The sequence below is a fragment of the Oncorhynchus clarkii genome, chromosome 17 (genome assembly GCF_045791955.1).
Source record: "Oncorhynchus clarkii lewisi isolate Uvic-CL-2024 chromosome 17, UVic_Ocla_1.0, whole genome shotgun sequence".
Lineage (NCBI taxonomy): Eukaryota > Metazoa > Chordata > Actinopteri > Salmoniformes > Salmonidae > Oncorhynchus > Oncorhynchus clarkii.
This window is the reverse complement of record NC_092163.1, coordinates 18,337,450-18,348,742: the sequence shown is the minus strand read 5'-3', so window position 1 is coordinate 18,348,742 and position 11,293 is coordinate 18,337,450. Positions and strand designations below refer to the sequence as shown.

At 41.1% G+C, this 11,293-nt stretch overlaps 2 protein-coding genes across 2 annotated transcripts; one reads left to right on the top strand and one right to left on the bottom strand.

Moving 5' to 3' along the window:
* The first annotated feature begins 325 nt into the window (after window positions 1–325).
* On the top strand, window positions 326–5,949 carry LOC139370427 (polycomb complex protein BMI-1-like). Its single transcript, XM_071109899.1, has 9 exons — window positions 326–445; window positions 1,155–1,282; window positions 1,431–1,527; window positions 1,663–1,718; window positions 3,411–3,549; window positions 3,793–3,829; window positions 4,064–4,162; window positions 4,401–4,481; window positions 4,652–5,949. Exons 2-9 carry the CDS (start codon window positions 1,165–1,167, stop codon window positions 5,024–5,026), a joined length of 1,002 nt encoding a protein of 333 aa, XP_070966000.1. The 5' UTR covers window positions 326–445; window positions 1,155–1,164; the 3' UTR covers window positions 5,027–5,949.
* Window positions 5,950–6,308: 359 nt separating this feature from the next.
* LOC139370425 (CDGSH iron-sulfur domain-containing protein 3, mitochondrial-like) lies at window positions 6,309–8,416 on the bottom strand. The gene is made up of 3 exons (XM_071109896.1): window positions 8,055–8,416; window positions 7,623–7,739; window positions 6,309–7,401 (listed from the first exon to the last, which is right to left on the bottom strand). Exons 1-3 carry the CDS (start codon window positions 8,142–8,144, stop codon window positions 7,216–7,218), a joined length of 393 nt encoding a protein of 130 aa, XP_070965997.1. The 5' UTR covers window positions 8,145–8,416; the 3' UTR covers window positions 6,309–7,215.
* Window positions 8,417–11,293: the final 2,877 nt, after the last annotated feature.

The window sequence follows — 11,293 nt, the reverse complement described above, 5'->3', positions numbered from 1 at the left end:
TTACAGTCAAATTGACCCGCAGCATCCTACAATAAATCCAATAATATAGTAATCAATGGTCTGTAGTAAAAACTTCAGGATTCTCTCTAGAGGAGCATTGTCTAGGGGGGCGTGGTTTTCCGTCTAGGGATGGTTGTCAAAAAGAAGATGCATGCAATGACTCCTTCATGAACAAATGTGGTTAATGTATAGGCGGGGGGGGGGGGGGGTTAGCGACTTATCAGCGACAGTTGTATTTTTATTTTTTTAATGTAGCAAATACATTGTATATGGCAGGCGGCAGGGACTGGAAATAATATCACGTGACCACAATGGGCGGTCCTCTGACTATGTGGGGGAAAAAAAGCCATTTTCTGGCGCTGCTGCAAAATCTAACGTTAACCGACTCAAAATAATTTACCTGTATCCACGTCGGGCGGTACTGGTGTTTTTCATGTCAAATCAGGTAGGAAGCAAAGAAAGGCATCAATTGTTTTTATTCGCATAATGCGATGCACAGGTACATCAACTCACAAACTGAGGTACTCGGTGTTATGTTTGGATTCTCTCTTGTTCGTTTCTCATATCCAGTCCTGTCACTGAATTTAAGATGGCTGCTTTGTTTCCCACTATCCAGCTAAGCTTATTTTTCGTCTATATTTACATAGTTCTTTTTAGATTTTTCTATAATGCATAAGAACCCACTGGTACAGGAGGGGCTCATTGTGGGTCTTCTCGGGGTTTGGGGTACGTGCCTCACCGTGCACAGGAGGCCCCACTGGGGTAGTCGGGTCTAGACTACAGCAGTTCCAAACGTATTTTGTTAGATTGGTGGATGGGTAATATCTAAAAAAACAACCAGGCTGGAAATAATTAGAAAATAAATGGTCATACACTAGTAGCCATTCTATGTAGTAGCTATGACACTGGTCCATTACAAGAAGCATAACTGCTTCTAACAAAAAAAAGTGATCCATATTATTATAGACAATATCCGTGGACCAACCACATCAATATGTCAGTACACATTTTGTATGTGTAGGCTTTGTGTTTGAAAACATTTCAACAACAGCAGAAAAAGGTCACTAAATGTGTCATGTACTTTAGTGGTTCAAATATTGCTACCCAATAAATAATCAAAGTCATTCTTTGGCTGATGGTTGTTCTTTTTGCAGATCCTTCCAGATGGATAAAATGCAACCCAGTCGGCTAAAAATCACAGAGCTGAATCCTAACCTGATATGCCCACTGTGTGTGGGCTACTTCATCGATGCCACAACCATCGTGGAGTGCTTGCACTCATGTAAGATTCCTAAGGCCACTGCATTATTCTAAATGCATATGGGCTAGACTATATGGCCTATAAACTGATGTAGATTTACAATGCATTTTCTTTTCATAAAAAGTCCTACAGTAAGTCACCTGCTTTAAGTCTGTCTGTCTTACTTCAGTCTGCAAGACGTGCATTGTTGCCTTCCTGGAAACCAACAAGTTCTGCCCCAGATGTGATGTGCAAGTGCACAAGACGTGTCCACAGCTCAGCATCAGGTTAGTTACATTGCATGTGTGTGTGCGCGCGCACACATCTCTCTCGGAGTACCTATGTTATTATCTGTCTATAAGTGCAACCAACATGGTCTTATCTTTAGTAAGTGGCTTTATAATTTGCATATCCTTTCTCAGGTCAGACAAGACTCTACAGGACATTGTATACAAGCTGGTGCCTGGATTATTCAAAGGTAAGACCATATCTCTTGAGTAAGGGGGTGGGTTTTCTATACAAATACTGAACAAAAAATATAAATGCAAACTATTTCAAAGATTTTACTGAGTTACAGTTCATAGAAGGAAATCAGTCAATTTAAATCAATTCATTAGGTCCTAATCTATGAAATTCACATGACTGGGCAGGGGCACAGCGATGGGTGGGCCTGGGAGGGCACAGGCCCACCCACTGGGGAGCCAGGCCGAGCCAATCCGAATGAGTTTTTCCCCAAAAAAGGGCTTTTATTAAAGCCAGAAATACTCCTCAGCACCCCCCAGGTTGAAGAAGTCGGATATGCAGGTCTTGGGGCTGGCGTGGTTACTCATGATCTGCGGTTGTAAGGCCGGTTGGATGTCCTTTTTTAGGGGGTAGATCAGCTTTAATATTGAAGATTGATAGAAGCCACAATCTATGTAATTGTCTGCATCATTTCCAAAAACCTATTTTAATTTATATATATATATATATATATACACAAACACAAACACAAACACAGCTGTCATCAAGGCAAAAAGGTGGCTACTTTGAGGAATCTCAAATATAAAATAGATTTTGATTTGTTTAACACTTTTGGTTACTACATGATTCCATATGTGTTATTTCATAGTTCACTATTATTCTATGTTGTAATGAGTAGGTGTGTGTGTGTGTATATATATAGTGAATATATAATTGTGTATAATAATTTTAATTTAACTTTCGCTGTCATTTGTGTATCTGTTTTTAAGCCATGTGCAATGGAATCAGTACATCCCTAATCTCTTCACAACTATTTTGCAATCTGTATGGCACAGCTGTCAATTTTCTGGTCCTTAAATGAAACGGGGATACTTTTTTATCACAATTTCCTTTAACCAATTATGGTCTTTAATGCAGGGCCGACACAGGTTTTTCCCCCTTCCTCTTGCCTCTTCCATTTGTTGTGGTAATGCTGCAATTAGTTGGTTGTAATTTTGGATAGAGCAGACATTTCCATATATTTTTGTTAGCTGCTAGTGTGACTCCACCAGTCCTATTTATGATATAATTTACAAAGATTATACTGTTTTCAACTCCATTTTTATTTTATCGGTAAGTATATTTGTTGTAATATTTGTTCAGTCTTTTCTGGTGGATTAAACTGAAATTACAACCAACTTTAAGATTTGTTTTAAAAATGGCAATATTTCTTAGATTATTTCATTTTCAAATAACCGAAAGTGAGAGGTTGTAATCTGTTGGATGTACTTCCATCACAACTTGAGACATTTGTAGCATTGTGTTGTGGCCTTAAATTGTCCCCAGCACAAGGTGCACCTGTGTAATGATCATTGTGTTTAATCTGCTTCTTGATATGCCACACCTGTCTGGTATCTTTGCAAATGAGAAATACTCACTAACAGGGATGTAAACAAATGTGGGTGCACAATTTGAGAGAAATACGTTTTTTTTGTGTATGGGACATTTTTTATATTTTATTTCAGCTCATGAAAAATGGGACCAACACTTTACATGTTGCATTTATATTTGTGTTCAGTGTACATTGCAGTATTTTACAAGGAGCATATTTAGTGCTAATTACAGTACAATAAGCCTGTTTGAGCCCGTGAACAGTTGCCCCCTTTTCATAATTAAAAGCGGACATATGCCAACATCTTTTTCACTCTTGACTTTTTGTTTACATCAGATGAGATGAAACGAAGGCGGGACTTCTACACAAACCAGGAAAACCAACACCTGGAGCCAGGAGAAGTGGTGGAGGAGCCAACTATTATTGCAGAAGATGAAATCATCAGTCTCTCCATTCAGTTCCATGAGAAGAACAAGTAAGTTCTAGAATGTGTGATCTCTTAGTCTTTTTCATGCAACCAATTAGATAGGATGTTTCCTGTAGAACAGACCAAATGTGTCATAATAGGGCTGTTTCCTGTAGAACAGACCAAATGTGTTATAATAGGGCTGTATCTCTACATGCTAATAAGTTTGTTAACAGAAAGCTGGGTAAAAAAAGCACATCAAAACAAAGCTATGCTCATCTTAACCCATGCTGTTTTTCCATTTTCTTATAGAAGTGACACACAACCTATGAATACAGAAGGAGACAATGTGAGTGATTCAACCATAAAATGCTAACCCAATAAATGCCAATGCTGATGTAAATTTGTCACCAAAACTATCTAAATGATAATACATTTCATTTAAAAAACGACTGTCATGCGTGCATACATTGCAAGCGCCATGCTCTACCTACTGAGCCATACAGGACCACATTTTTCTAACCTTTCATATTATGTCCTGCCCTTACCCTCTAGTTATAAAATATGTTCTCTTCATTTTCAGACCAACAGCAAACGCTTCCTGCAATGCCCGGCAGCCATGACCGTCCTGCACTTAGCCAAGTTCCTGCGTAGCAAGATGGACATTCCAAACACCTTACGGGTAATTCCTACAGGTTGCACAGAACCGCCTCACAACTCCATAGAAAGCCATAGTATACACCAACAACGGCTTTGTCGCAATACTGTATTTTAGTGACAAGCTGCATTCCTATACAGTAGATCATGCGTTCTTTCACTTAGGTGGTCTAGCCACATACTTCATACTTATTCCCATACTTCACACCCTTCTCTTCGACTTGTGTGCTATTAATGTGTAATAGTGCTCTCTACCTTGACAGATTGAAGTGCTGTACGCTGATGAGCCCTTAAAGGACTACTACACGCTGATGGATATTGCCTACATGTATTCTTGGCGACGTGTAAGTGCCAACTGACACACTGGCTATAACAACAACACTGACCAAGCTTCAGTTGTCACTTCCAACCCTAATCCCAACTTAACTAAACATCTACGTTGCTAGGTCCTAGGATCTGAGTGATCTTTCACGTGTCTGGAGAGTTCTCATCTTCTCTCTGTGACTCTTTGCAGAATGGCCCCCTCCCCCTGCAGTACTGTGTCAAGCCCACCCGGAAGCGTCGACGGCTGTCCCAAGGTGCCGCCCAGGCCCACTCCGACGGTGTCAACACAAGCCCCACCTCTGAGAGTGACTCCCACAGTGACAAAGCCCTGAGCCCGGCTGGTCAGGCCCCCAGAGCCTCCACCCTGCCCAGCCCTGCCCTCCGAGGCCAACCCTCTACCCTTCAGAGCCCCAGCGGTACCACAGGACCCAACGGTACTCAACGGCTCCCTCTAGCCTCCAAGTCAGGGAGCAACGCCCGCAAGGTGAATGTCAACGGCAAAAGCAATGGAGCGGCGACTGAGACTAGGGGAGGGGACAAAGGGGCTGTACCGCCACCAACCTAAATCTAATACATCCCAGAAACATGGAGAGTGGAACGGAATTGCCCCAAAATGTCGGAGTAGCCCCTCAATGGACCAATGGACAGACAAGGAGAAAATCTGCCAAGAGAGTACTAAGAGAGAGGGCGATTGTGATCAGCAAAAAGACTGTCAAGTGCAGCCAAATAGACATTTAATTTCAATGTGTGTGTGTGACTGTGTGTTAGAGTAAAACATACATACAAAATGTACAATATGTCTCCAATGTGAGCATTCGTGCATACCTGGTCATGTATATAGAGTATCTTTTATACAGGATATTGTAATTGTTTTGTAACTGTATAATATGCAGTCGGTTCAACGATTCCTTCCCCCAATTCTTCAGAATTAATTTGGCTTTAAAATATCAATTTTGACAAAATGCTGAATGGCATTGCAAAGCCAATGTCCATAAATATAAATATTAACTAGAAATAAAAAAGCAAGATGTCTTCTTGCCGTCAGTCATACTGTATATAATAACTCTGGTGTATGTAGATAGATGCAGTACTTTCTACTGGTAATGGCCCCAATCACCAAGGACAATGGATATGTACGAAACGTTTGATGCACTTTCTTTGAAATGCAGATCACAGTATACGAGTACTAAACTTCCCTGTGCTTTGACATTAGAAAAGCCATTATTTATCAAGCCCCAAGCAGCACTACAATTGTCTGAAAAAAACGTAGCTTACCGTACATGTTTTTCAACATTACATACTGGTACCCGTTCTACTTAGAGAAATGAGTTCAAAGGGAATTGTATATCCGACCATGTACACCATGTTGTATTTTCATACACTTTTGACATTCCCTCAATGTATATTTTGACCATCCAATGATATTATTCTAAAATATCAGCCATATGTGCATGTTTAGGTCATTAAAAAGTTCTTACTTGGTTTTGAGTTCAGTGTCCCATTCTGATTAGTTTTTGAGTTATGTTCTCGAGAACTTGCCAGTGCTCTTGTGATTAGTCTCCATTTGGACCTTTAATACATAGAAATCTGAAATGGCTAACAACAATTCATGAGTAGCAGAGCTTTAAAGCATGTATTATCATTATGCTGCTATTTAGAAATGTTTAACTTAACTTGATTTTAAGTTGGGATCCATGGCAACTATGTGCTCTCCAAAGAATCTGTGGATTTTCATGACTTCAATGCAAAGGATGTTTTAGGTTGAACCATTGTATTTCTTCATAAGTTACATACGAAACAGGTTATAGCATGGCAAAATGTGACCGTAATTAAGAGAAAGTAAAAAATGTATTTGATCATTTTAATTTCAACAGACAGAATACACCATGGAGAGAATAATATATCTTAAACCATTCATCTTACAGCAAGCCTATGCTTTAGTGTTCTATTACAATACTTGATTTTGAGAAACAGTCCATCACAATACTTGTGCGTATCATTAGCGGAGCATTACAATTTTAAATATCTGTTTCATCACAATTTCAAACATTTACAGAAGCACCAGTGCATACCACACACAGGGCAATTCCACAGTAACAGAATTATTTTTCACTTTAAAATGTATGCCAAACACAAACCAATGATTGCAAAGAATGAGAAACTGATTGTTATCTAACTTTGCATCTGCACTCTTCCAAGTAAATGTTTTTTTGTGGAAATTGTTAAAACTAGTCATTGTGCATAAAGTTGAATGGTTTGATTAACTTTAATCATTGGTTTTTACATTTTAAAGTGAAATCTCAGCATCATTCTGTTATCGTGGAATTGCCCCATAACAAGTATCACTTTGCAGATTGCCAATCATAGGATGAATCCTTAATGGAGTTGTTCACAGAGCTCTTATGACATGCAAATCTTGTATGGATGACAATGGGAGATTTGTTCAAAGCTAGTGCTAAGCCCAGAGTTTCCCATTATATTATAATGGGGTTCCTAACGCTGCGTTTAGACATGTAGCCCAATTCTGATATTTTTTCCACTAATCAGTCTTTTGACCAATCACAGATCTTTTCACATCAGATCTAAGCATGTCAGATATGTCAGATATGTACAGAAGTCATCTGTTTGCCATCAATCACCCAAGTGCAGAGCTACTTTCTGAACCAGTGATTCTGGTCCTACATCTCCAGGACCAGAACTCAGAGGACCCACACCTCAGTGAATTGGACAAAAACATATTCAGCGCCTAGCCATTCAGGAGTCGGTGTTCTCTGGTAGCAGGGCAGACTGGATGAATTCCTGCTTGTGAGTGCCATCGCAGTATGGTGGGTTAGCGGTGTACTTGCAGCCACACAGCCAAGCTTTGGAGTCCTTCTCAGGGATGAAGCGCAGAGGCATCAGGCCCTGGGCTTTAGTCTTGTGGGTTCCATCACAGAAAGGCTAAGACAGAAAGATGGGAGAAACACGACAGCGATTGAGGACCTCAAATTCTAAATAAGTTACTGCTGCTAGATTCTGTGTCACTGAATAATCTGCTGCGTTGGTATGCTAAAGCAAATCTGATCCAATTCCACATGACAGAGTTCAATTAACCTGTTTCATTGAAAGTAGAGTGATGGGCGCATGGTGACCAATGTAAAGCATGATTGTAGTGCCCTCACCTGTTTCTTGCTGTGTCCACAAGTGCACCATGAGTAACGCTTTCCCCCTACAAGCTCCACCTTGAAAGGCTTTTTGGAAGCGATGACAGGCTCACTGGATAGACTGGAGAGCTGGACCTGTAACGATAAGTTTCAGATTTAGGGTAGCAAAACTGATTTATAATATGCAAATTCTGTGAATGCATCCTACAAATGCCCGTGTGTGGTCAGCAAACAAGAAAATTCAAAATTATATTACGGCAGATAACAATAAATCACTTCCTCCCAATGCTATAGAGTAGGAGTAAATCCTCACCTCACAACATTGTAACCCACCATTTGAATGCAGGCTGCCGTTGCAACCAAAGACAACTTGTTTACATGCACAAGAGATTGTGTTTTGTTGTTGTTAACCATGTGAAACTTCTTCCTTGAGACTAATCGTTTGCTTACCTTTGGGGCGGTAATAATCGGCCATGTCCAAGGTTGTATCAAGGTTGCAGAAACTAATTTGCGCACTCTGTCTGACATGATCGTGTTCATATTTGGTTGTGGGTGCGTGCTATTAAGTAGCCTGCGGCTGCTACTCTGTGGTCTGTATATTGTTATTTATAAATAAAGCCTTCAAATTAAACGTATTCATATTAGTGACAGACAATTAGCAACAAAATGAAAATGGCATCAACAACCAACGTTAGCTTCACTTGAGATAAGGACGAGCGGAGACTTTGTGTAGCTAACGGCTGGTTATGTAGAGGTGGCTTCCGGGAATTAGTCACGTGAGCCGCTGCATGCGCTTCTCTCCAACCAAGATGCGCAGCATTGAGGGGATTCGATTATCTGGCCCAGGTTACCCCGTTGGAAAGAGTTTCACCGGGTGAAAAGTGAATTAGTTTAACCCTTTAACCTAACTCATAACCTTGACCCTAACTCCAAGCCTAGCTATGTTGCCACCTAGCTAACATTAGCTACAACCTATTGGAATTCGTAACATATCAAACGTTTAGCAAATTTGTAACATATTATATGAATTGTAATCAGTAAAGTATCATACACAATGGATTATGGGATATCTGAAAATTAATACATACCATACGAAATGTCATGTATACTAATTGAGTATCACGGATTACGTTTACTATGTTACATATACCCCGGAGTCCAGGTTGCAAGCCCAGGAAGCAGCCCACTTCAATAAAGTAGGTAGCCTGGCGGTTAGAGAGGTGAGCCAGTGGCCCGAGAGGTGAGCCAGTGGCCCGAGGGTTGCGAGTTTGAATCTCAGGTCCGACTGAAAAAATCTGTCGGGAAGTGAGCTGGCAACAATTGGTTGCTGGCATTACATTCCTAGATGCCATTTGCCTGCTGTTGTGCCCCTGAGAAAGGCACTTGACCCTCACAACAACAGCTCCCGGAGTGTTCAGTGTGGCAGCCACCCTGCACCTCTCCAAAACCTGTGTTTTTTTTTCGGAGGGGTTGGGTTAAAAGCAGAAGTCACATTTTGGTTCTATTTTTTTATTTTTTTTTACACATTAACTTAGTTTAATAACGATCATCATATATCAGCTATATGAACTTACCCGACGCCAGCATGTTAGACAAATATGAATACAACATATTTTTTTGATTTCTTGCAGTAGGCCTATTTCACTATCCTTGCATCATGTCTTGCCTCCAGTTTGAGCTCAGGCTCCTTGATGATTTCCTTTGAACATGAACATGAGCTTTGTTCTATGTAGGCCAAAAGTCACTGTTTTCTTTTAATGTCTACATTGCCTGACTGTTTCTCAAAATAATGCATGGTTTAAGGGAAAAAAATAAGAATGACACAATGTGTATTGAAATAGTAGGCTGTTATTTATTACCCTATGGACAGTGACAAAACATAAATGCCTTTATCCATTTATCATAAATAAAATGTTTGTCAACAAGTGATTTATTATGAACAATCAATATAGGCAGTACAGTATAAGGAAGTTAGCAGCTTCATGATATGTTTTATTTATTTTTTAAGTTATTCATTTTAAACACTTTTTTCACTGAGCTGACTAGATCCTGGAAGAGGACCTTGAAATGTGTGCCATCACAGTAAAGTACATTTTTGGTTTGCTTACAGGCACACAGCATAAGGGTGCTGTCCTTCTCGGGAGTGAAGTGTGGTGGAGTACGGGCTCGGGAGAGACGAAGGCTGAATGTCATGCATCCTCCGATACACAACCCAACCAGCCGTACTGCTTCTTAACACAGCGCGCATCCAACCCGGAAGCCAGCCGCACCAATGTGTGGCAACCTTGGCTAGCGCACACTGCGCCCGGCCCACCACAGGAGTCGCTGGTGCGCGATGAGACAAGGAGATCCCTACCGACCAATCCCTCCCTAACCCGGACGACGCTAGGCCAATTGTGCGTCGCCCCACGGACCTCCCCGCGAACCCAGGGACTCTGATGCTGGCGCTGCAGTACAGCGCCCTTAACCACTGCGCCACCCGGGAGGCCCAGGTAATGTTTTTTAGGTTTTTTAGTCCAAAGATTTTGTAATGGTCAAGTCACTCAATATTAGATGAATACACATTAGAAATAGCAAAATGTATAGAATTACAAGAACATTTGCTTTAAAATGGCAAAATAATTATCTGCACCCCATGACAAAATGTGTAGAATTGCAGAAAAAAAGTTCTCTCCTTGAAAAAGAGGAGTTTGAACACAGTTTGTGTCATGAACAGTGCTTGTGATAGAAATAGGTGTGGGGTCACGGCATGTTCGCCAATGCTGGAAGGGGGGCTTGATTTAAAAAGTTTGGGAACTCCTGCCATGGTGGACAATCTTTTTTGTTCCAACCCAGCACCACGAAAACGTACTAAAATAATGTAACTTGGAATTTAATAGCCTCTTCAGTGGACCTGAAAAATAACTGTGGAACTTTGCTTTAGCTATTTCATTAAAGATTGAGATGTAATGGCACAATGCTGCTTCACTAATTTAACATTTAAAATGTATTTATATAGCCCTTCTTACATAAGCTGATATACAGAAACCCAGCCTAAAACCCCAAACAGCAAGCAATGCAGGTGTAGAAGAACAGTGGCTAGGAAAAACTCCCTAGAAAGGCCAACACTTAGGAAGAAACCTAGAGAGGAAACAGGCTATGAGTGGTGGCCAGTCCTCTTCTGGCTGTGCCGGTGGAGATTATAACAGAACATGGCCAAGATGTTCAAATGTTCATAAATGACCAGCATGGTCAAATAATAATAATCACAGTAGTTGTCGAGGGTGCAACAGGTCAGCACCTCGAGTAAATGTCAGTTGGCTTTTCATAGCCGATCATTCAGAGTATCTCTACCGCTCCTGCTTTTGAAACTGGAGCAGCAGCACGGCCAGGTGGACTGGGGACAGCAATGAGTCATCATGCCAGGTAGTCCTGAGGCATGGTCATAGGGCTCAGGTCCTCCGAGAGAGAGAAAGAAAGAGAGAGAAAGAGAGAATTAGAGAGAGCATACTTAAATTCACACAGGACACCGGATAAGACAGGGGAAATATTCCAGATATAACAGACTGACCCTAGCCCCCCGACACATAAACTACTGCAGCATAAATACTGGAGGCTGAGATAGGAGGGGTCAGGAGACACTGTGGCCCCGTCCGATGATACCCCCGGACAGGGCCAAACAGGCAGGATATAACCCCACCCACTTTGCC

What these genes read in the sequence shown, in the direction of transcription:
- LOC139370427 (XM_071109899.1), top strand. Translation starts at nt 1,165, where the DNA reads ATGGATAAAATGCAACCCAGTCGGCTAAAAATCACAGAGCTGAATCCT. An exon ending in TGTCCACAGCTCAGCATCAG is followed by an intron (nt 1,528 to 1,662) that starts GTTAGTTACATT and finishes ATCCTTTCTCAG; the next exon opens with GTCAGACAAGACTCTACAGG. An exon ending in ACATGTATTCTTGGCGACGT is followed by an intron (nt 4,482 to 4,651) that starts GTAAGTGCCAAC and finishes GACTCTTTGCAG; the next exon opens with AATGGCCCCCTCCCCCTGCA.
- LOC139370425 (XM_071109896.1), bottom strand. Translation starts at nt 8,144, where the DNA reads ATGAACACGATCATGTCAGACAGAGTGCGCAAATTAGTTTCTGCAACC. An exon ending in CGATTATTACCGCCCCAAAG is followed by an intron (nt 7,740 to 8,054) that starts GTAAGCAAACGA and finishes TTATCGTTACAG; the next exon opens with GTCCAGCTCTCCAGTCTATC. An exon ending in GTGGACACAGCAAGAAACAG is followed by an intron (nt 7,402 to 7,622) that starts GTGAGGGCACTA and finishes TTTCTGTCTTAG; the next exon opens with CCTTTCTGTGATGGAACCCA.